Here is a 25,745-nt window from a genome sequence, read left to right as displayed (position 1 = left end):
AGAGTGTTGCCACCGCTAAGTGGAAAATACCGCTTCGTTCCTATTGTTCCGTCCGCTACTGCATATCCAGTTAGTTTGGGCCGTGCACGTCCACGTTCTTCTGGGCTGGGTGTAGAGCCCATGGGCATCTATCATCCTGGATACACACTTACGACCCACACCCTTCCGGCGGTTGTGCACGACCTAGCCGACCTGCTCTTCCCCGTCCAGCCACCGCGGCCTCTCCCACCTCTCGCCGCGAATCATGCTTGCCTCCAGCCAGCCGCCCCTGCTAACCGTGCCGCCCTCACCACCGGTCGTCCCCGGCGAGCAACCTCTCCAGAGGCGCGGGATCCAGCCGCCGCCGCCGCCATGGATTCAATGGCCCCCTTCAATGCCCCCCCTGCCCGGGATCCAGCTGCCGCCGCCATGGATTCTGCCTCCCTTCCCCAATTGATCGTCCTCATGGCCAGCCACCGCCGGTGAGTTACGCCACCACGCCCAATGCCCCCCTGCCATTCATCGCAGCTCCACATACGCCACCACGCCCAATGCCCCCCTGCCAGTCACCCCTGCTCCACATATGAGCATTAATTCCACCAAATTCCTTCATCTTCCCCGCTCTTCAACCTCCATGCCACAAATGCATTTGAAATGGCCTTGCAACTCAATTTATGGACCTCATTATCTCTTGCTTCATTGCCCTGTAATTGTGGAAAAGATTGTGCTTATAACCCCTCTGCCATACGCATCAACCACGAACGCCTGCTCACCTCCACGTCCGGGAATCAACTTCAGCCCTGCTAGGTGCACACTCCCTCTTTTCTGCCCTCTCTGAAGATTTCTATCCTCACAAGATTATGCTTTCAAATTTCTCAGGTTGTGCTGGGGATGGAAGGATGCTGAGCCTGTAGGTTTTTTGCTGCTTGGATTGGCCACATTACATCACAGGTCGTTTGCTCCTTGCATTTTTTTCAGATTCCTATTTCATCAAATTGCTATTTGATTATGATATTAGATGCTTACAGAAATTGGTTAGCACTATGACCTGCACATGTTTCTAATTTAGGACGGGCCAAATTGGTTAGCAGTGATGAAAACAAAGAAATAAAATGAATTAGTATATTTGAAGGTATATCTTTGCCTACCGATTTGCTTTGCATGGCCGGTGGTAGCAGGATCCTACAATCAGAAAATTGAGAAATAAACATGGGTTAGCGCAGGAAATTTGGCTTTCTTCTTAGTGGATATGAGGATGAGGTTCAAATATAATAGGCCTCTCAGTTTGGAGAATCAATATAAAATTATTGTGTTTATAACAAGAAGCTGCTATGACAAAATATAATTTCTCCTTGAAGAGGACCAAAAAATTAGCAACCGGTGTGACACTTCAATACACAATTGTTGCGGTGCTTCCCTCCAAGCTCCGTTGTACACCTGCAGGATACATGTTTCTACAAACTGAGAATATGTATTGGATACCGTATCTAAACAGGTATCTGAAGAATTAACATTAAGAATGAAGGAAAAGAAATCCGGATACATGTTGGATGCGTCTTGGATACTTGTGGATATGTCCCAATTCAATGCTTTGTCCCAATTATTTTGCTCCTTTTCTGAAAAATTCCAAAACCGAAAAAACTATCATGATGTATCCAAGGTGTAGCTCGGGAGTGCCCCCATCCCTCCCGTATGCGTACTCACCCTTCCTCCAGGCCACTGGCCATGGCATTTATCACTAAATTGTAGTTATTTTCCTGCAGCATGCTTCCAGTTTTCAGTCACCCTGGATTTCTCCTAACCTTCAACTTATGTTTAATTTTTTTGTAGATTGCTCTCCAGATCAAAAGGTTCTTCAACTTCTGCTATAGTAGGTCTCTTGCTCCTCGGATTGGCTTCAATTCATTTTTGCAGCGGTCCCCTGCTTCTTCCATTGGTATGCGAACATATGCACCATCCATATTGTTCCATACATATTAGATACCGTATGAATTTCCTACCTTGGATTATTTTGTGTGATATATTTATTCAATCATATAGGCTACAATCTGCTTCCATTTAAGTCAATTTTGCCCACATGCTTTGCTAAGATGGATAGCACCGCAAATTCTTCTACAAATCCTGGTAGCCATTCAGTCCAACGCGGTCGTGGGCGCCCCCGTCGTCAGTCACAACCAGTTGTCATACCTGAAATAAACCAATCTGCCGCTTCCGATAACCGCCGCCAACGTACACAACTTAGAAATAGAGGTTAGTTAGGATATTTTTGTTCCTTATATATGTTTCCATCAACCTATGCTTCCTATGAACTAGCAAAAACATCTACAGATAAACATTCAGTACGCCGACGATTAACCGGAGAGTCCTCTACGTTAGCTTCCCAAACACAAAATTTGGCATTAATCCATAATCGTAAGCTCTTATTATTTACCAAATTAGTGTATTGCAGATTGAAGTCTCCATTTTGTACAAATTAAGAGAAATATACATGGCCTATCTTTCAGGAACTATCTTTCAACCCTTAAACCTTGGGGGGGGGCACACATTCATGCAAACATTGTCGTTCTTTGTTTTGGTATGAAGAGCGTATCGGCAGAGAGAGACATACTTCTGATCCAACATATAATTTGTGTTGTAAAGGAGGGAAAATCTTGCTGAAACCATATGATCCTCCTCCTCAGCCTCTATTGGATTTATTAACCTCACAGAACACTGCAACTTCGAACCACTTTTTTGATCATATCAGGCAGTATAATACCATGTTTGCGATGACTTCAATGGGTGCTAAAGTTATTGAATCCATAAATGATGGCCGAGCACCCTATGTTTTCAAGATTAGTGGTCAAGTCTGCCATCGTATCGGTACTCTAATGCGACCTGAGAATCGTCGACCAGAATATGCACAATTGTATATCTATGATACAGAGCATGAGGTTAGAAACCGCATAAATATTACTGCATCTTCTCGCCCTTCATCATCTCGGTCTTCGTCTGCCCGCCCTTCTTTCAATGCTAATCAAGATATTGTCCAGTCCCTTATATCGATGCTTAACACCCATAATCCCATAGTGAAACTATTTAGAACAGCACGGGAAAGATTGACCGCAGATGCTCCTGATCAGTTCTTTATCAGATTATATGGCAAACCTGATGCACATGGAGACATCTATAGTGCTCCGGTCGCATCTGAGGTTGTAGGGTTGGTTGTTGGTGATATTGGGTCAACTGATGTTGGGCGGGACATTATAATAGATAATCGTTCATCAGGATTACAACAAATCAATGAAAAACATTGCAAGTTTATGGCTATGCAGTATCCTCTATTATTTCCATATGGAGAGGATGGTTACCATGATGACCTCATGTACCGCACCTCGCCACAAAGTCAAGCTATAAGCCGTAAGAAAGTGACTATGCTAGAGTACTATGCATATAGACTACATGATAGACCAGGTGATTTCAACACGCCATTGAGAGGTAAAAGATTGACACAAGCTTATGAAGTGGATGGTTATTGTTGTGTTGAAGAATTTCGTATTGCATTCTATCGCAAGCCCGGATTTCAGAAAAAATATAGATCATCACCATATAATGACTTGACCAATTTTGTCTCAAGAGGTAATACATCCGGTTCTTCAGTTGGTCAAAGGATTATATTGCCATCTTCATTCACCGGAGGCCCGCGATATATGTACCAAAATTATCAAGATTCGATCGCTATATGTAGGAAATATGGCTGCCCAGATCTCTTGGTCACATTCACTTCAAATGCAGCTTGGCCTGAGATAGTAGAGGTTCTATCATCCATTCCAGGGCAACAACCTTCTGACCGTCCAGATATTGTCAATAGGGTATTCAAAATGAAGCTAAATATGCTAATGGATGATATTAAAAAGAAAATTTTCTTTGGACCAACGAATGCAGGTAATTTGTCTCCCCACATCATTAATTGATTTAATGTTGCCCGAATCCAACATTTCCTTTACGTAAATAACATGCCTGTCTTTTGTAGTTATCTACACCATTGAATTTCAGAAACGTGGACTTCCTCATGTCCATATCATCATATGGTTATCCAAAGATGAGCCCCTAGATGCGAAAAAGATAGACTTTCTTATTTCGGCTCAGTTGCCAGATCCTAAAAATGATCCAATAGGTTATGATGCTGTATCGTCATTCATGATACACGGGCCCTGTGGAAATCTAAATACTAAATCTCCCTGTATGTCTGAAGGAAAATGCACAAAATTCTATCCTAAAGATTCCTGTGAGCAAACAACTATATTGGAGAATGATTTCACACAATATGCAAGGCCAAACAATGGAATAACCGTCAACAAAAATGGAGTTGACATTGATAACAGATTTGTTGTTCCTCACAATGTCGACTTGGTAGTTAAATATCAAGCTCACATAAATGTAGAGAAGGTTAATCATGATGGCATGCACAAATATCTTTTCAAGTATGTCACAAAAGGATTTGATTCTGCCAGAACTAAAATCCATTCAAATTCTGGATCATCCAATTCATCAAGTGAAACAGTCAATGAAATAGAAAATTATCTAGAATGTCGTTGTACTACACCAAATGAGGTTGCTTGGCGCTTGCTAGAGTATGATATTCACTATGCAGACCCTTCCGTAGGAAGACTTCCAGTTCATCTTCCATTTGAGAATAATGTAATTTACTCAGAAGATGATGACCTTGAAGAAGTGATTGAAAATCCAAGGAATATGACGACTAAGTTGACTGCAGGTTAGAAGCTAATATGCAACACCCTCTGGCTAAACAATATACCTACATAGAATTTCCTGAATATTTTACATGGCACTCCAACTCAAATGGCAAATACTGGGATTATCGTTGTGGTTCTAGAAGAATTGGCAGAATTGCTTATGTCAACCCTTACCAAGGGGACCTTCAGTATCTACGTTTGTTGCTCAACATTGTCAAAGGTCCAACCTCCTTCCCTCAAATCAGAACTATAAATGGCCATGAATATCCTACATTTCGTGCTGCATGTGAGGCTTTAGGTCTCCTTGGTGATGATGAAGAATGGTCCAATGCCTTAAAAGATGCCGCTCAATGGGCTATGCCTTACCAGTTACGCCAACTGTTTGTCACAGTTTTGCTCTTTTGTGAGGTAACAAATCCTAGAAAACTTTTTGATGACCATGCATAAAAAATGTCTGAAGATGCAGCCCATCAATTGAGTCAGAATCGTGTTCAAGCTAGCAATCCCTTGGCCGATATATATATTTCATCTTATCTTTTGAATGAATTGGATAAATTGCTAAAAGATGCAGGATATTGTTTATCCCGTTTTAATTTGCCGCTACCTGATGACACTACTAATATTTCTGGACAAAATAGGCTACTACTAGATGAGCTCAATTATGATGTGCCTGCTATGACTGCCACTTTACATGACAACCTTTCAATGCTGAACAACAACCAGAAAGATGTTTTTGATGCTATTTACAATTCTATGATGAATGCTGAAGGTCAAACATTTTTTGTTTATGGATATGGAGGAACTGGAAAAACTTTCTTATGGACTACTTTGCTTAATTCTGTAAGAAGCAAAGGGAAAATTGCATTAGCAGTTGCATCATCAGGAATTGCTTCCCTACTGCTACCATGGGGTCGAACCCCCCATTCCTGTTTTAAAATTCCTTTAGACATTTCTCAGAGTTCCATGTGTAGTATAAAGAAAAATACACACTTAGCAGAACTTATCCAAAAAACTTCTCTTATTGTATGGGATGAGGCCCCTGCTAATCATAGATATTGTTTTGAAGCATTGGACCGTACACTTAGAGATATATTATCAGAAATAAGGCAAAATGCAGAAAATAAGCAATTTGGTGGTATAACTGTTGTGCTTGGTGGAGATTTTAGGCAAACACTTCCAGTAATACACAATGCAACAAAAGCCCAAATTCTAAGGTCATGCATTGTTAATTCTTATTTATGGAGACAATGTAAGCTTCTCGAGTTAACTGAAAATATGAGGCTCAAGTCAGGAAATCTCTCCACCTTAGAAAGAGAGGAGCTAAGTAATTTTGCTGAATGGCTTCTTAGGGTGGGCAATGGAACAGAACCGATTGTTTCTGTCCCAAATGATTCCAGTAACTCATTTATAAAGATTCCAGAGTCTTTGCTTCTATCGTCAGATTGTAGGAACCTTGATGGATTGATATCATTTGTCTATGACTTAGGTTCTGAGCCAGCAAATATTTCATCATATTTGTGTCAACGTGCAATTTTAGCACCTACAAATGAGGTGGTTTCAGATATAAATACCCGAATAATTGCTCAGCTAAAAACGACTGAAATGTCTTACTATAGTTCTGATTCAATTGACGATAGCACTGCTAATCATTCCACTCTTGAAGCATTATACCCAATAGAGTTTCTAAACACAATTCCGATGCCCGGACTTCCTGACCATAAGTTGCACTTGAAGATTGGTGTTCCAATTATGCTTTTCCGCAATCTTGATCCATCAAGGGGACTTTGTAATGGTACTAGGCTGATTGTCACCCAATTGACAAATCATGTGATTGAAGGTGAAATCATAACAGGGAAGGCTACAGGTTCAAAAGTATATATCCCACACATTGTCACAACATCAACTCACTCAAGGTGGCCCTTCAAATTGAGACGGCGCCAGTTCCCCGTGCGCCTTCCGTATGCAATGACCATAAACAAGAGTCAAGGGCAAACCTTAAATAGAGTTGGAGTCTATTTTCCATCTCCAGTGTTCTCTCATGGTCAATTATATGTAGCATTTTCCAGAGTTACTTCACCAAAGGGGTTGAGAGTTCTAATCGAAAATAGTCCAGTTTTTTATGAGAATCGCACCCATAATGTAGTCTATGCTGAAGTTTTTAGTCAAATTAATAGACTATGAACTGAATAAAGGAATTTCCTACATTCAAGTGTGTTTACCCTACATAATTATTTCTCCATTTAATACATCGTTATTATGCAATTACTTGCTTCCCTTTCAGGAATATTACATCAATGGAATCCACTACAGCCCTTAAAACCATCACTCTTGGTCAACAGAGTTGTAAGGTATTTGGACGACTCTTACGCCTATGGGATGCAATAAACATGAAATCCAAGTTTGCAGATCCTCTCATCAGCATTGATGGTATCCTTTTAGATGAATATGTAAGTCCATCATTAATATTTCTATTTCCAACATAATAATCATATTATTGAACAAATGTACTACTGATTTTCACATCATCATCGAATATTATGGCAGGGCAATATGGCGCAGATCAGTGTACCCAAAAAATTTCAAAGACAATTTCGCCCCTTACTCACAGAAGGACATGTCTACATCTTTAATGATATTGCAGCTGTTAATATAAAAACAAAACCCATATATATCACCACCAAGACTATATGTTGCAATTCAAGCACAGCACTAAGGTTCACCGACTTGAAACCAGAGGGACAAATATACCAAAGTTTTCCTTCAATTTTTTTCCATTTGATAATCTACCAGAAAAAGATACTTTTGCAAAACCACTTCAAGGTAACACTTGGATTTCCTTTTTTTCTTTCATACTAATATTAACACATAAATTAATTTTGTATGTGGTTTCTCTCTCCAGATATAATAGGAGTCATTAGCCACATTGGGCCATTTGATTATGCAAGTCAGACATCTACAAATAAACTCAGGAAAATCAAAATTCAAAACCTAGAGTATGTTTCTTCTACTACTACAGTGTGTTAAAACTTTTCCATCCCTATACACTTTGTGTCAACAAATGTTTGTTCCACATATGCAGTGAACAGACACAAGAAATACGTCTTTGGGGCCACCATGGTGAAACATTTGATGAAGAAGCTGTACTTAAAAAATCACAAGAAGGCATTGTAGTTGGCATTTTTGCAGGTCTCACAGCTGGGAGCTTTCTAGGTAACTGCTCAAATATTCTCTCTTAAAATGACTATAAGAGCCAAAACTAATACGACATGTAACCATATATACATATAGGTGCCCTGCATGCATCCTCAACCTCTGCAACAAAAGTTTACATTGACTTGGATACATCTCAAGTTAAAAACTACCAAACCAGGTCAGCGATTATCCTTTATATTTGCAACTACTACCTTCTTTTTCCAAAATCTAACATGCTGATATTTTTCTCACTGCTTCTTTTTGAAGCTATAAATGGGAATCTCCAGCTCTGCGACACCAACTACCTCAGGTTATGCATTTATCTCCTATTCAAGCAGCAGGGAAAATGTACACACTTCAACAAATATCAGATATGCCCACCTCAAATTTTCAGGTCAATCATCTTATCTACCCTATTATTTGTATATCAGTGAACTTCTACAGCAAATTCTCAATGCACCCTTTTTGCAAACTCTTAGGAAGGAGCTACCTACAGCACCATTGCGAAAGTTAAATCTATTGTACCTTCAACTAAATGGTACTACAAAGGATGCAAACATTGTGACAGAGGATACAACAACAACTCAGATACTCCAACATGCCTTTGCACAAATTCATCTCCAAAGCCATTGTACGATCTCTGTTTTTATACAACATTTGCCTTCATTTACATATTTTGTTCCATAAAAACAACTATCAAATTCTCCAGGTACAAGCTACCAATAACACTTACAGATGACTCAGGAGATTTAGATGCCATTGCTTTCTCTAAAATTGCTGAAGAACTGGTTGAGCGAGATGCCATACAAGCTTCTCAAAACATGAAAGTTGATACCGCGGAACATGTGACCGCCCTAGATAATGCCATTGGGAAAACCAGATTGTTCTATATAGGAATGAAGGTTGATTTGGTATACAGATTCCCCATAAGTTATGTCATAAAGAAAAGCTTCTCAGTTGACAATGCACAAATACTGCCCTCTACAAAGGTTAGACAATTTTCATCAATTTACAAAATAACTCCATCCTAATTACAATTGTATTACCTAAAATATTGAACTTAAACCATTAAATACTTCCAGTCAACTCCAAGCAAAGACCTGGAGAACAGTCCATCATCATCAAAGAGCATCCAGAGGTTTGCCATCAATCACAAAATAGAAGTTACATCCTCTGTCTACACAATGTTCACCAAACTTTTCCTATTCGCAGTCCAGGGAGCCTAACACAAGTCCACTTGGGCAATACTATGCCTCCCCCTTGCCAATCTGCAACTATGGACACCGACAAAATCATAAATAGGTAATACCTTTTCAAGTTCTACTAAAGAACATTCAGCTTATATTCAATATGGAATTCAAATGGCGATTTTTGGTTGCAGGTACTCTTCAGCGAAAAGAAGCATCCAATTTACAGAAGATGGAGCCACCAACAAAGAGGGGTACTAATTGATAACAATATTTCCTGTTTATCACTGAAGTTCTTTGAAAAGTACATCTACCTATTTACATGCCAGTCAACAAACAGAGTACGCATTGATAACAATATCTCCTGTTTACATGCCAGTCAACAACATGAACATCTTCAGGATACACAAGTGCATCTCCAGGTTGTCAAAAAGCATAAGCAAGAGTACGTGCTTCTTCTCATATCACATAGAAAAATGAGATTCACAATCTAACTTTCCATCATCAATCAAACAGCATTGCAGATAACAATGAGAAAATGAACAACTATGAAGGACAAGAGGATAGCAGTAATAAAAACACATAGGTACTATCAGTTCTCATATCCAAACAAAATTATATAAAGTTTTGTCGCCCTTTGCTACAACAATAACATTACCAATAATGTTCTTCTATTAACATGTAGGGCACCTTCAACAACCATGCAAGGACCAGGGAATCTTCAAGACGCACGAAAAGCACCTACGGATTGCACCACCTTCCATTGAAAATTACCTCCAAAACTATCATTACAACTACTTCATGATCAGCCTAAGCATGTCATCAGATATCGACTAATTTTATGTAATAAGTCTGAATTATGAAATCTTTGGATTTGTATGCACTTTTATTAAGCTGATTATGTCATTTTTTGCTTCCAACTGGTGTCAATACTTTTCCTTACAATTGTTTCAAATATATACTATCTTCCTGTGACGTTTTGTTCTCAATATATAGTATCTTCCTGTGACATGTTCAAATGCTAGAAAATTAAGGAAAGGTCATGCCAAAAATTTTAGTCAAATTCCTTGCAAAGTTTTTTGAGTTCATTATGTCGATTGTGCTTCCAATTGGTGTCCATAATTAGGCTTCTCTAAATATTACTGCAAAATTAAGAGTATGCCATGTCAAAAGCTCTATGCATCAGTCCATACATGGTTCCAATAGATAAATTCCTAGCATCATTTTTCATATTGATCATTGCATCCAGTCTTCAATACAAAATTTCCGCAGCAATGCGCGGGGTATCACCTAGTTAACATTCAATAGTACTCCCTCTTTCGGCAAAATGCTTTTTTTTGCGGGTAAATTTGAAAGCCACAACAAAGATCGGTGAATCTGAAGAAGTTCTGTGCCTTCTCTAAGAGTTCAGGGTATTCTTTCAGTTAAGACAAATCAGAAGTTGCTATTTTTGGTGGTGCGCAGTTCATTTTGCATGGTTTTCTGCGCGGACGTGAATTGGGTCGGCCGGTTGGGCGCACGGTTGTCCTAAACAAAAAGGGGGGCGGACGACCCGATTCAAACGGACAAAAAGCGGACAAAGCGCGTGTCCATTAGGGTCGGCGCGTTGGAGCTGCTCTGAGGTCAGCTGGTGAGCACGAGGATGGAGATGGAGATGGCGCGCAGGCAGAGGCATTTTCCGGGGCCGGTGTCGCTTGCGCGGCGGAGGGGTGGGAGGCGCCTGCCCGGTGACCACTTCGGTAAGTGCGCTACTACTATATAATGTGTACTGTTGCCGGACAACCAGGCTACAAATACAGGCATAAACGGAATAGTGGGTAATAATAGAAATAAATAAATTTTCATACTTTTTTGTTGTTTGTGAGCCATTTAGGCTCCTCTTGCGGCGCTCATCGCTGACTATGTTTGAATAATCCAAACAATTATATGTGTGTGAGCTTTACTAGTTGAGTTTTGTAAGAACTAGTATAAGCGTAATCAAGGTAGCCGGTGATTAGTTGAGTCCGGTTTGGGGTCTTCGTTGGCTTGTATGCCAGGAGTTGGCCGTGTCCTAGTACTGAGAGGTAGTACGTATAGGAATTGGATTAGTTTCGGTTGATTCGGTTCCGTGTGCTAGTTTTGGTACGTGCTGGCTTGGGTGAGTCGGCTTCGAGTAGGATAGTTAGTCCTGGCTATGTGTATATATACGCAGTGTTGGGTGAGTTTTGTAACCGTGGAGAGAAAACCAGAAAATAGAAATAAAGAGAAAAACAAAGCCCTCGATATGGGCCTTGGCTATCAGTTTTATGTGCGCATGTTCATCGTACGATTTGATGAAATCACTAGTTAAGGAGTACTCGTTGCGAAGATAACTCCAACTTCCCTATGTTGCGACAAGTGACGCGCTGCATGTGCGCCACTTGTCTTAACCTGGCAGTTTTCCCTTTTTTCGTAGATTTGTTTATTTAAAATATTTTATCTCTTAAACCGCGCGTCCAAATTTCGAACCGATTTTGCCGTTAGATTCCCCGCGTCAAGATCTTCAAAACTAGATCACATGTTGATAGGTTTTGACGAACTTTTTTTTCACGAAAAAACGGACGAAAAAACCGAACCGGGAGCACGGGTTTTTTCCCTTTCCGAAAGAGGCACGCCCGTGCCTCTGACGAAATCACAACCATGCCTCTCGCGAAAGCCAAACCGTGACTCTCGCGAAAGAAAAAAAACAGAAAATGCGTTTTTATTTTTCCGTTTCCGAGGAGGCACGGCCGTGACTCTCGCGAAAGCACAACCGTGCCTCTCGCGGAAGTGAAACCGTGACTCTCGCGAAAATAAAACAGAAAACACTTTTTTTTCGTTTCCGAGAGACACGGCTGTGACTCTCCCGAAAGCACAACCGTGCCTCTCGCGGAAGCAAAACCCTGACTCTCGCGAAAAAAAAAAAGAAAACACGTTTTTTTCACTTCTGTGAGGCACGGCCGTGACTCTCGTGAAAGCAAAACCGTGCCCCCCGCGGAATCAAAACCGTGACTCTCGTTTTTTTTGTCGAAAAGCTGGGGAAGACCTGTGGAAAACCAAAACATCAAAAAACCCGGAAAAAACCGTTTAAAAAGGCGAAAATGCGTGCGGAAAAATAAAAAAAAAATTCGGAGGGAGCGCCCAAAGCGCGATACATGGCGCATGGCTGAGAGCACCAAGTGGCGCTGATCATTACGAGGCTCCCAAAGAAACGCTCGTTAATTAGTTGCTCTCGTGATTTGATGTGATCAATCCTGAGGGTGAATTTCCAACATTGACTAGTTCTAGCAATTCCATTTGCACATTGATAAATGGTAGCTATAATCGACGAAATCTGAATGTCATGCCTATGGATGAAATCTGGATGCCATGCCTATAATATTAGTCTGACTAATAACAAAGTGCAAATTGAGGCACACTTCATTCTCCTTGCCTCTACAGAAAGGGAAGAAACACGAGAGGATGTCTAAACTCTGACGGAAGTGGCGAAGAAACTGCTGAAGGTGGTACTGCGAAGGAACTCAGTGGTAGATTAAACTTGATTTTTTTTCACTAATTAATATGGAACGGGTATAAAACATCTATCCTGCATTGTCTTGAAGATTGGTGCTGAATCACGTACATATCAAGCAAATGTTTGGAGTAATAAATAAAAACTTGGAAGCTACTGCAATTACTCGTTTGTGTTTGACATGAAGAAATGAACAACTTTGACTTGATTATCTTTTGCACCATTTGCTGTTGATGATTTGGGATTGTATTAATTGCACTTAGTCCCTTGTTGTTACACATCATGTTCAAGCGGATGACTTTTGCATCTGTAAATTCAAGTAAATAAAATACTGTAGCTAACTGTTCAACAAAACTTACAAAGCTCTTTGCACCATGTGAGTATAAAGCCCTTGATTATACTATAAAAGCAATGCTTACTCCCTGACACATACGAACCTTGAAATAAACAGAAGAGTAGTTCTATCAAAGATAGATAGACAGGTGGCAGTGGATAGATTTCTCAAAGAATCAACCGTCTAGCACACTAACGCTGGTAAACTACATGAAAAGATGAAAGAAAATCGAGAAAACACAAAAGACCTTTGCATTTCATTGCATTGAAAGGATGGGGAAAAATGCATTAATTAAAAAAGTGTTCAGAAAATTGGAACATTTCATGGATTTCGAAATTTGTTCATGATTTTGAAAAGTTCACAAAATTGGAAAACAATTCATAATTTTTTCCAAAAAATTGTCAAATTTGAAAAAACTTCACGATTTGAAAAAAAGTTCATGGGTTTTGAAATGAAGTTCTCAGGTTTGACAAAAGTTCATCGATTTGGACTAAAAAGTTCACGGATTTGAAAAAAGTTCATCAATTTTGAAATAAAATCACATATTTGAAAAAGCATCCGGATTTTGAACAATAATTCTCGGATTTGGAAAAAGTTCATCGTTTTTTGAAAAACAATTCATGGATTTAAAAAAAGTTCACAGATTTAAAAAAGGAAGTTCACTAAAAAAGTTGCAAAAAACTGAAAAGTATTCATGGATTTTAAAAAATGTTCACTAGACAGATTGCAAAAAACTGAAAAAAAACACAGATTTGAAAAAAGTTCTAGAAAATTGAAAAAGGTTCATGATTTTAAGAAAGAATACAGGAAAAAGGAAAATAAAAAAATTGTAGAAAAACTGGCGAAAGAAAACGCAAATAATATAATTAGAGCCTTCGTTGTAGTATTACACAGTTGACGCACAACAAAAAAGAGGAAAAAACAGTTTATTGGCACGTAAGTTATTGTGGACGAGTTGGTTGTCCTAGTTGACTTGATCCGTTAGGTTGAGAGATTGTAACCTACTCTTGTCCATTTTTTGAAGTTTGGAAAAACAAAAGAAAATGTGAATGGGCCAAGCCCAGGCCGTTGGTGGAGCTTTAGGCTAGATGCTGCTCGAAGGCAGCCAGTAATGGGCCGTCCAGCATAGCTGGCGTCTAGCAAAAATGATCATAAAAGAAACGTGAATACTGTGCTACTATTTTCTAAAATGCGGGAATCAAACCAGCATGCTAACTCTAAATACAAGAGTGACTAACCACTGCACCACAATCGCTATGATGTCATCAATTGAAAAACATGCTATTTGACCATTTTTCCGGTCCCAGTATAAATTATTTGGGGAAAAACTCGTAAATATGAACAAAGATTTCACAAATTCTTAAAAAGTTCATCTATTTCAAAACCAGTTCTCAGATTTTCTCAAAAAAATTCATAAAATCGAAACAAGTTCATCGATTTTGATAAAAAAAAGTTCACAAATTTGAAAATAGTTCTCTGAATTTTGAAAAAACCTCACAGATTTGAGAAAAGTTCATGGATTTTAAAAAGGTTCATTGAGTATAATAAAAAAAGTTCACAAATTTTAAAAGAGTTCACCAAATTTTGAAAAAAACTTCACGGATTTGAGAAAAGTTCATTGGTTTTAGAAAAATCACCGATTTAGACGAAAAAGTTCACAAATTTGAAAAGAGTTCACCGAATTTTGAAAAAAGGTTCTCGGGTTTATAAAAAGTTCAACAATTTCGGTAAAGAAGTTCACTAACGTGAAAAAGGTTCACTAGTTTTCACTAAAGGTTCACAAATTCGAAAAAGTTCATCAATTTTGAATAAATAGTTCATGAACTGGGAAAATTTCACTGGATTTTTTTAAATAATCATGCATTTAAGAAAAAGAAAGAAAAGAAGGAACAAGAAAAAAAGAAAAAAAGAAAAAGATAGGAGAAAAAGAAAAAGTAAGGAAGATTTCATAAAAGGAGAAAGGATGTCTCAAATCAAATGAGGGTAGTTGTGTAGTTGGTTACCGTAGCTAACATAAAAGGAGGAAGTCGCGAGGTTGCGAGTTTGAGTGTCAACAGCCCATAGTTTTTTGCAGTTTCGAACAAAAAATGGGGCCGAAATGGGTCGGCCCAGTGCGCAGCAAGGGGTATGCACCAGTTTGCGGAAATGCCTTATTCGGGCGCTAAAGGGGCCGAATAGGGTTTGGCCCATTGGTGGTGGGGGTGGGGGAGTTGTGTGCCCGTCTCTAAACTAGCCTTGTACGGAAAGACCGTGAGGGGTGGGCCAAGCCCAGGCCGTGGAGGGGAGGGGGGGGGGGGGGCGCAGTTGTGTGCCCGTTTCTAAATTAGCCCTGTACAACATATACGGTGATTAGGCAAAAGTCTATACTACCGTTTATACGAGGGGTGTATAACGTAGACTTCCTAACAATGATTCTCTCCCCCCTAATTTTGAGGGAGGTGCCCCCCCCCCCCCAAATCCTCCTATATCCAATCCAGAGTGTCCACGTTGCACATTACGTAAAGTAACATAGTTTATTTTATGTAGGTGTAGCATTGTCCTTGTATTAATTGCACTTAGTCCCTTGTTTTTTTTCACGGGCAGTTAGTCCCCTTGTTGTTAAACATCATGTTCAAGGGGATGACTTTTGCATGTGTAAATTTAAGTAAATAAAATACTGTAGCTAACTGTTCAATAAAAATTACAAAGCTCATTGCACCATGTGAGTACAAATCCCCTGATTATATTATAAAAGTAATGCTTACTCCCTGGCACATATGAACCTTGAAATAAACAAAAATCTAGTTCTATCAAATATGGATGAAGATAGATAGACATGTGGCAGTGGATAGATTTTTCAAAGAATCAACCGTCTAGCACACTAGCCTTGGTAAACAATATGTAAAAGATAAAAAAAATCAAGAAAACGCAAATGACCTTTGCGTTTCATTGCATTGAAAGGATGGGGGAAAGTTATAGTCCTCCTTGGAGGTTAATATTGCAGTACATCATACAACTCAGTGGACATCCCAGGATTGGCGCAGAACAACCCGCGGGTCTTGTGCCCCTGCCTTAGCCCATCATTGGATCTCATCCTTGATCTTGTTGAGGATCCCGATGATGGAAGACATCGCGTTGTCTAAGACGCATTCACTGTTTGATAATTTGGCCGAACATAGCGCCTAGCACTATTTGATGTCATTGGCGATATTCTTGGCATCTTCTGCAATACCAGCCAATCCTCTCCTTCCTAACCCAGCACAGTAGAGCCCATTTTCACCTTTCCAATGATTCGGATATTCTTTGATGGGCAGTCCATTGCCATTTAACATGCTCTCACCATTCTGGGATAAAAAAATAACATAGAGCTTGTTAGCAGATTTAACAATTGTTGCACCAAGAAAACAAACTCAGACATATTCAAACAACAATGTTGTTACCTTGAGCCATATATTTGTTGTGCTTTTGTATCCAGTTGCAAACACAATCACGTTAAATGATATCTTTTTACTGCACTGAAATTCAACTATATCGCCCATGATGTTACTAATGCTCCCATGTACCTGTAGGAGATGAATAGAATATTGATAACTTGGCATATAAAGATAACATATGCTATAAAATGTATGTCATGTTAAGGCTATACTTACTTTGATGATACCTTTTTTGATTAACCCAACAGTGCCAACATCAATAACAGTGGATCGGCCGGTTTTTTACTTGAGGATCATTGGACCCATTTTTGGCCTTCTGATGCCATACCTCGATAGGTCTCCAAATATTAAATTCGCCGCCATCACAAGGAGGTTATCCACTAGATTCAGTGGAAGACGGCGAGCAAGTGTCATCCCCAACCGGATTAGTTCCTTTGTCACTACATGAATCTGCAACCACAAAACTTGTCACATCTCTTTTGAAGCATGCATCATAAAATAAAATTTCATAGAATCATCTTCTTTCAAGAGCTAATTTTTCGGTGTAGTTCGTCTAATTGCTTAGTTGTTTGTGCATGTTATAAAATAGTCTATCTCTCTATACCATGAAATACTTCTAGTAATAACTCTGGAAAATAGCATCCATCTAGTGGTGGTTATAATAAGAAATTTCCATGTACCCACTGAAAATATATAGTGCCCGTAGGGTGGGGTGGGGGATTCGCTAGTGTTTCCAGGTCAAAAAATAATATATAGTGCATGTACATACCGGGCTTCGTATAACAACTGAAGTATTGGCACCATGGGCCACAAGGTCATAAGCAATTTCCATTCCGGAGTTGCCAGATCCAACAACCAATACATTCATGCCAGAGTAGCTCTTGCCTGACTTGTAGCTTGAGGAGTGGATGACATCACCCGGAAAACTTTGCAGTCCGGGGATCATTGGAATATTCTCTGCACTATTCTCACCACTTGCCACAACAAGAAACTTTGCGGTGAACCTGACTATTGTGCTCTTTTCCATGTCATGTGCCATGATGGACCAGCATTTTTCGTCATCGTCAAATGTGGATGACTCCACACTAGTGAGATACTTGGGTTGAATATTGAAACACTCAAGATAGTCATCCAAGTACTTGACAAACAAGGTTTTTGGTATGTATGTTGGAGCATCTAGTGGGTATGACATGTGTGGCAACTCATAGAACTCCTTTGCAAGATGCTGCTATTGCAAGGCCTGCTGGCCCAACGCCAACAATCAACACTACAACATTCTCCATTTCAAAGAGAACAGTTGACAAAGTTGTGGGATGGGTGCAATGGTAGGCTGGAGTGTTTTCTTGTTTGCTCGATGAATCTTTGGATGCATATATGGGCATATATATACTGGTATGCCGCATGTGTCAATCTATTTAGAATGAGGAATGAAAAAGGTAAAGATTTATTGAAGCCTTATCCTGGTGTGTACTAGTATTCCGTCTAAATATTGAACTATTGGTGTGAAAGCATGTCCTGATACATTATAGAGGATACAAAATAGGCAGGAAATGCACTCTTGATCGATTTTTTTTGGAAACTTATCAACCAACTTTGGATATGTTTAGACTAAAATCTCTTTTGAATTTCTTTCCATTCTCGTTGTCATCAATGAAAATTCATACGGGATAAGGATATGTTAAGTATATACTCCCTCCATCCCAAATTATTTGTCGCTGAAATGTATGTATCTAGACATATTTTTAGTTCTAGATACATCCATTTCTATCCATTTTCAGGACGTAATTCGGGACGGGGGAGTGTTGAAAGATCGTGGATGTCGCCTAGAGGGGGGGGGGGGGTGAATTGGTGCATTAACATAATTATGATTTAGGCTTGAACAAATGCAGAATAAAAGTAGCATTTAATTTGTCAAGCACATAATCTAAAATAACTAGGCTCACCTATGTGCACCAACAACTTATGCTAAGCAAGATAAATAACTAGGCGATAGGAAGATACATAACATGAAACACTATGGCTATCACAAAGTAAAGTGCATAAGTAAAGGGGTCGGGTAAGAGATAACCGAGGCAGCGGAGACATGATGTATCCCGAAGTTCACACCCTTGCGGATGCTAATCTCCGTTTGGAGTGGTGTGGAGGCACAATGCTCCCCAAGAAGCCACTAGGGCCATCGTAATCTCCTCACGCTCTCGCACAGTGCAAGATGTCGTGATTCCACTAAGGGACCCTTGAGGGCGGTCACCGAACCCATACAAATGGCAACCCTTGTGGCGGTGACCAAACCCGTACACTTTGGCAACCCTTGGGGGCGGTCACTGGTACCCGTAAAATTGCTCGGGGCGACCTCCACAACCCAATTGGAGATCCCGACACTTGCTCGGAGCTTTACGCCACAATGATTGAGTTTCGGCAACACCAACCATCTAGGGTATCAAGGCACCCAAGAGGAACAAACTCTAGGGTGTCCAAACACACAAGAGTAACAAGCTTCTCAACTTCACTTCCACGTATCACCGTGGAGAACTCAAACCGATGCACCAAATGCAATGGCAAGGGCACACAGAGTGCCCAAGTCCTTCTCTCCCAAATCCCACCAAAGCAACTAATGATAGGGAGGAAAATGAGAGGAAGAACAAAGAAGAGAACACGAAGAACTCCAAGATCTTGATCTCAGGGGTTCCCCTCACATAGAGGAGAAAATGATTGGTGGAAACGTAGATCTAGATCTCCTCTCTCTTTTCCCTCAAGAACTAGCAAGAATCATTGGAGGGTTCGAGAGTTAGCAAGCTCGAAGAAGTTCAATAATGGAGGAAAAACACGAGCTCGAAGGATAAGGTTCAAAGGGGAAGAAGAACCCCTTTTATAGGAGGCAGAAAAATCCAACTGTTACCTTGCTCCTAGCCCGTACAGAGCGGCATTACCGCTCGGGCGGTAGTAACCCAAAAGCAGTGCAATTGCACGAAGCCACGAGGCGGTAGTGCAGCCGTAGAGGTACTACTGGTCGCCCCAGCGGTACTACCGCTAGGGTTGCAGCTCGGGGTTTCTCGGAAGTAGAGCAGGAACAGGGGAGAAGCAGTAGAACTGCTACAGCGGTACTACTACCCATCTAAGTGGTACTACTACTTATAGGCAGTAGTGTTGCCCTCCACAGCCGCTTCACCTCCGCTGAGAGTGCATCGAGACCTGGAGGGAGCGGCAGTGCAGCGATAGTAGCGTGTAGTACTACTGCTTAACGGCGGTACTACCGCTTCACACTACCGTTGCATTTTCGCGAAACCCGACATGAAAGCTGAATTCCTAGAAGCAGCGGTAGTAGGCGCGGTACCGGACAGCGGTACTACCACTTATAAGTGGTACTACCGCTAACCAGAGCGGTACTACCACTTGTGGCCTCCAGCTCAGAAGCACAACAACAAATGACTAGAAGAAAACCAGAACTGCCATAACTTCTGCAAATGAGCTCCGAATTAAGGAAACTCAAGCTTACTGGATAGATGACGATGAATACTATCCAACGGCGAAACCAAAATTGTTGCGCTCTGCGTGGCGTGATCAACAAACAAGAGTGATCGGAAGAGGACTGTACATGGTGAGGCTGACAACTGGGACCCACGAGGTCCATGGTCGCACGCAAGGAAAGTTCCTCCTTATTAAGCGGAAAAATGTTTCCTCCCCCTGACAGCTGGGACCCACCAGCTACATCTTCACATGCAAGAAATTGCCTCCTTATTACATGAAAAAAATATGATTATCAATATGACCATATCATGTACATCATTTCTCCCAAATAAATATATGTTCGGTAGATGATGTTTCTTCCATCTCTGCAACTGTAGTTGATTGTGCAGATCTATACTGCAACTTTGGTTTTACTAATGATCAAAGTCTTCACATTTTCTTAGGAATTGCATTATTTATGCTGGACTCTTTTTTTATAAACACCATATTAGGACTCGCAACATGGTCGTCGGTGTAGTAGTTTCTCTTGATGTGTATACAAACAACTACTTCACTGTATTATGTAGGACGATAGTTGATGCCACTAGAGATACTAAAGCAGTTGGAATATACCTGCAACATCTCACCTTACCATGTAGACTTGATGTGCTTTCTTCCATTTATGCTTCTAGAGATGCCATGCTCTCCACAGAGAATGACCAAAGTACTTGTCTTTGTATAAATTGTTTTTCTTTTGGTGATGTTGTTATCACTTGTATGTTCTCCACTTTATATGTGTTCATATTATTAGCATAACTATATTTATTAAGTGTGTATACATATATTCATTCTATATATAGTAACTTAGACATTTTTTCAACTTATTTGTCACTTCATTCTTACCAAAAATCATATTTATTCTATCAAAAGAAGGGATGGGCGCAACAACGCGCGCCATGATGCTCTAGTTAATTTATAATACTACCCATTGCGAGAGATTCTACACTCGTGGTTTGGTAGCAATAGCTGCCAGGACCAACAACATTTAGGCCCATCGCAAGGGGCACCATCTCGTGAGGTAGAGACCGGGGGGTGCATGCTACCCACAGGGGCAGCAACCGAACCGGGAACCAGAAATTTTTTCTTAAGACAGTCCTAATGCCAAGACCAAGGAAAAATAAGTGACACTCACTTGCATGACGAAGGGGTTGGAGATCATGAAGGTGGACTTGAGCATGGTCTCCCCGAGGAAGAAACCTTCGTTCAAGAAGAGACCGACATGCTCAAGTTCAAGGACGAGTGATTATGGTGGAGAGAGCCATCTTTTTTTTGCATGCCGGCGAGTGTGTCGACATGACCACGCCCGAGATGGCGTGGTTGAACTCCCGCCCCTTCTGTGTGCTGGCATGTGTGCCAGCCACTAGCAAGTGCGCTAGCATGAACTGTTTGGTCTTTTTTAGAAGGATGCATGTATGTCAATCGCTGGCATGGCGCTGGCATTAACTCGGGGCGATGGCATTGCCGCTGGCACGATATATAGCCACGACCCTTTTATATTTCATATGGTTTTCTGTGCGGATGGAATTGGGTCGGCTGGTTGGATGCACGGCCGAGCCAAACACAGAAGGGGGAAGATGACCTGACCCAAACGGGAAAAATGGATAAAGCGCGTGTCCTTTTGGGTCGGCGTGTTGGAGTTGCTCTGGGGTCAGCTGGAGGGTACGAGGATGGAGATGGAGATGACGCGTAGGCAGAGGCATTTCCCGGGGCCGGTGTCGCTCGCGCGGCGGAGCGGTGGGAGGCGTCGACCAGTAACCACTCCGGTAGGTGCGCTACTACTATACAATCTGTACTGCTGCCGGACAGCCGGGCTACAAAGACAAGCATAAACAGAATAGTGGGTAATAATAGAAATAAATATATGTACATACCTTTTGTTGTTGTTTGTGAGCCATTTCGGCTCCTCTTGGGGCACTCATCGCCGACTAGTTCTAGCAATTCCATTTGCACATTGATAAATGGTAGCTATAATCCAAGAAATCTGGACGCCGTGCCTATGGATGAAATCTGGATGCCATGCCTATGATAACAAAGCGCAAACTGAGAGTATACTTCATTCTCCATGCCTCTGTAGAAAGGGAGGAAATGCCAGAGAATGTCTAAACTCTAAAGGAAGTGGCGAAGCAACTGCTGAAGGTGGTTCTGAGAAGGTAATTACGTTTATGCTCGGTGGTAGACTAAACTGGAAATTAGTTTTCACTAATTAATATGGAATGAAATCATGTCCTAGCTTGAAGATTGGTGCTGAATCATGTACATATCAAGCAAAAATTAGGAGAAATTGTTATCATTCATTTCAATTACCATCATATTTCTAGAAATCGTAAATTTGATATTCATTTGACAATTAATAAATAAAAACTTGGAAGCTACTACAATTACTCGTGTGTGTCTGACATGAAAAAATGAACAACTTTGACTTGATAATCTTTTGCACCATTTGTTGTTCATGATTTGGGATTATATTAATTGCACTTAATCCCTTGTTGTTAAACATCATGTTCAAGCGGATGACTTTTGCATGTGTAAATTCAAGTAAATGAAATATTGTAGGTAACTATTCGACAAAAATTACAATGCTCTTTGCACCATGAGAGTATAAAGCCCTTGATTATATTATAAAAGTAATGCTTACTCCCCAGCACATATGAATCTTGAAATAAACAAAAATTTAGTTCTATCAAATTTAGATAGACATGTGCCAGTGGATAGATTTCTCAAAGAATTAACCGTCTAGCACACTAGCCCTGGTAAACTACATGTAAAAGATAAAAAAATCGATAAAACGCAAAAGACCTTTGCGTTTCGTTGCATTGAAAGGATGGGAAAAGTTACAGTCCTCCTAGGAGGTTAATTTTATAGTACATCATACAACTAAGTGGACATTCCAGGATTGGTGCAGAACAACCCGCAGGCCTTGTGCCCCTACCCTAGCCCTGCATCGAATCTCATCCTTGTTCTTGTTGAGGAGCCAAGCAATGGAAGGCATCGCGTTGTAGAAGACACATTCACTGATTTGATAATTTAGCCAGACATAACGCCTATCACTGATTTGATGTCATTGGCGATATTCTCGGCATCTGCCGCAATACCAGCCAATCCTCTCCTTCCTAACCCAGCACAGTAGAGCCCATTTTCACCTTTCCAATGATTCGGATATTCTTTGATGGGAAGTCCATTGCCATTTAACATGTTCTCACCATTCTAGGATAAAAACAACAACATGGAGCTTGTTAGCAGATTTAACAATTATTGCACCAAGAAAACAAACTCAGACATATTCAAACATTGATGTTGTTACCTTGAGCCATATATTTGTTGTGCTTTTGTATCCAGTTGCAAACACAATTGCGTCAAATGATATTTTTTTACTGCACCGAAATTCAACTATATCGCCCATGATCTTACTAATGCTGCCTTGTACCTATAGGAGATGAATAGAATATTGATAACTTGGCATATGAAGACAATATATGTTATGAAATTTATGTCATGTCAAGGATATACTTACTTTGATGATACCTTTTTTGATTAACCCAATAGTGCCAACATCAATAACAGCGGATCGGCCGGTTTCTGACTTAAGGATCATTGGGCCGATTTTTGGCCTTCTGATGCCATACCTTGATAGGTCTCCAAATATTAAATTCACCGCCATCACAAGGAGGTTATCCACTAGATTCAGTGGAAGACGACAAGCAAGTGTCATCCCCAACCGGATTAATTCCTTTGTCATTACATGAATCTGCAACCACAAAACATGTCACATCTCTTTTGAAGCCTGCATCATAAAATAAAATTTCATAGAATCATCCTTTTTCAAGAGTTATTTTTCTGTGTAGTTCGTCTAATTGTTTAGTTGTCCGTGCATGTTATAAAACAGTCTATCGCTCTATACCATGAATTACTTTCTAGTAATAACTCTGAAAAATTGCATCCTTCTAGTGGAGACTATAATAAGAAATTGCTCTGTACCCACTGAAAATATATACTACCCGTAGGGTGGGGGTGGGGGTGGGGGGAACCCCTAGTGTTTCCAGGTCAAAAATAATAATATATAATGTGTGTACATACCGGGCTTCGTATAATGATTGAAGTATTGGCACCATGGGCCGCAAGGTCATAAGCAATTTCCATTACAGAGTTGCCAGATCCAACGACCAATACATTCATGCCAGAGTAGCTCTTTCCTGACTTGTAGCTTGAGGAGTGGATGACATCACCTGGGAAACTTTGCAGTCCGGGGATCATTGGAATGTTCTCTACACTATTCTCACCACTTGCCACAACAAGAAACTTTGCTGTGAACCTGACTATTGTGCTCTTTGCCATGTCATGCGCCATGATGGACCAACATTTTTCATCATTGTCAAATGTGGATGACTCCACACTAGTGAGATACTTGGGTTGAATATTGAAACACTCAACATAGTCATCCAAGTACTTCACAAACAAGGTTTTTGGTATGTATGTTGGCGCATCTAGTGGGTATGACATGTGTGGCAACTCACAGAACTCCTTTGCAAGATGCAGCTTGAGGCGATCGTAGGCACGGTTGCGCCAAAGCGACGCGCTACAACTTTCACGCTCGACAATGACATAGGGAATTGAGAATTGGCTAAGGCATGCTGCTGTTGCAAGGCCTGCTGGCCCAGCGCCAACAATCAACACTATAACATTCTCCATTTCAAAGAGAAGAGTTGACAAAGTTGTGGGATGGGTGCAATTGTAGGCTGGAGTGTTTGCTTGATTGCTTGATGAATCTTTGGATGCATATGTGGGCATATATATACTGGTATGCTTCATGTGTCAATCTATTTAGAGTGATGAATGAAAAAGGTAAAGATTTATTGACGCCTTATCCTGGTGTGTACTAGTATTCCATCTAAATATTGAACTGTTCGTGTGGAAGCATGTCCTGATACATTATAGGGGATACATAATAGGCAGGAAACACACTCTTGATCGATTGGTTTTTTGGAAACTTATCAACCGGCTTTGGATATGTTTAGACTAATATATCTTTTGAATTTCTTTCCATTCATGTTGTCATCAATGAAAATTCATATAGGATAGGGATATGTTCAGTACATACTCCCTCCGTCCCGAATTACTTGTCACAGAATTGGATGTATCTAGACGTGTTTTTAGTTCTAGATACATCCATCTTCAGGACGTAATTTTGGACGGGGGAGTAATTGTATGCTAATTAAGCTTCAAGAAAGATTGTTAGTGTTTCTTTCCTTTTCTATGTATTATGCAAGCATTTCTTTCCTTTCCCTATACTTGTAGACTAACCCGTCATGGCCAGTTAACCTTCCTTCCGTATGGAGATGGACTCTGGAGGTGTCTTCTGGGCTATCGACACCAAAGTACTGATTGAGCAAGGATGGCCTTACACTCTGGTCGTCGGGTTGCACTTGTACCATCTATCTTGTCGAGCATTGAACAGTTTCCTCAGGTTGGCTATCTAGAAACTCCATGCGCAGGAAGGCATGTTTTGAGCATAAGCTCCTTGGGTCGTTGTCAACATGGTAGATTTGTTCCGCTTGTTCTTTTGTCAGCTGCTATTCGGCATGCCGTTTGTGCTGCCGTGAAAAAAGAGTTAGTTGTGGTTTTGCTACCTCATCTTGTTTTGAGATACGGTCCTATTGGAACCTAGTTTGTGTGTTGTTTCTCAACTCCATTTGTTCGGTTATGTATCTTATACTTTCAAGTTCAACTTGTCTTGATAATTGAATCCTGCACCTGGCCATTTGCAGTTCTTCCATTTACAATCAGAATAGGTGATGTGCATGGCAGAAGAGCAATGCGCGGATAGTCATAATTCATCTGTTGTCTTCAACAAGAGCATGCTAAAAGAACAGGAACTGCGCTGGGCATAGAAACACA

General features: G+C 40.5%; 3 protein-coding genes across 6 annotated transcripts; 2 read left to right on the top strand and 1 right to left on the bottom strand.

Annotated features, from left to right (window-relative positions):
* The first annotated feature begins 152 nt into the window (after positions 1-152).
* LOC123087869 (uncharacterized) lies at positions 153-10,098 on the top strand. Of its 4 annotated transcripts, none has more exons than XR_006441550.1 (17): positions 153-786; positions 859-930; positions 1,810-1,915; positions 6,997-7,162; positions 7,260-7,535; positions 7,615-7,708; positions 7,795-7,925; positions 8,004-8,085; positions 8,175-8,301; positions 8,387-8,538; positions 8,617-8,896; positions 8,990-9,045; positions 9,120-9,209; positions 9,289-9,348; positions 9,474-9,539; positions 9,619-9,680; positions 9,780-9,856. XR_006441550.1 is itself a non-coding variant. In XM_044509992.1 (17 exons), exons 5-16 carry the CDS (start codon positions 7,403-7,405, stop codon positions 9,678-9,680), a joined length of 1,341 nt encoding a protein of 446 aa, XP_044365927.1. In that variant the 5' UTR covers positions 153-786; positions 859-930; positions 1,810-1,915; positions 6,997-7,162; positions 7,260-7,402; the 3' UTR covers positions 9,780-10,098. The 4 variants fall into 4 exon arrangements, 3 of the variants coding, with proteins under 3 accessions (XP_044365927.1, XP_044365926.1, XP_044365925.1); XM_044509992.1 differs by having other exon boundaries at positions 9,611-9,680; positions 9,780-10,098; XM_044509991.1 differs by lacking the exon at positions 9,619-9,680 and having other exon boundaries at positions 153-461; positions 9,780-10,098.
* On the top strand, positions 4,293-7,032 carry LOC123084193 (ATP-dependent DNA helicase PIF1-like). The gene is made up of 2 exons (XM_044505918.1): positions 4,293-6,587; positions 6,997-7,032. The coding sequence occupies exons 1-2, from the start codon at positions 5,166-5,168 to the stop codon at positions 7,030-7,032; spliced, it is 1,458 nt and encodes a 485-aa protein (XP_044361853.1). The 5' UTR covers positions 4,293-5,165.
* Positions 10,099-22,877: 12,779 nt separating the features above from the next.
* On the bottom strand, positions 22,878-24,539 carry LOC123082887 (probable indole-3-pyruvate monooxygenase YUCCA10). The gene is made up of 4 exons (XM_044505103.1): positions 23,928-24,539; positions 23,365-23,598; positions 23,155-23,277; positions 22,878-23,057 (listed from the first exon to the last, which is right to left on the bottom strand). The coding sequence occupies exons 1-4, from the start codon at positions 24,537-24,539 to the stop codon at positions 22,878-22,880; spliced, it is 1,149 nt and encodes a 382-aa protein (XP_044361038.1).
* Positions 24,540-25,745: the final 1,206 nt, after the last annotated feature.

The sequence above is a fragment of the Triticum aestivum genome, chromosome 4A (genome assembly GCF_018294505.1).
Source record: "Triticum aestivum cultivar Chinese Spring chromosome 4A, IWGSC CS RefSeq v2.1, whole genome shotgun sequence".
Taxonomy (NCBI): Eukaryota; Viridiplantae; Streptophyta; class Magnoliopsida; order Poales; family Poaceae; genus Triticum; species Triticum aestivum.
This window is presented reverse-complemented; position numbering and strand designations above follow the sequence as displayed.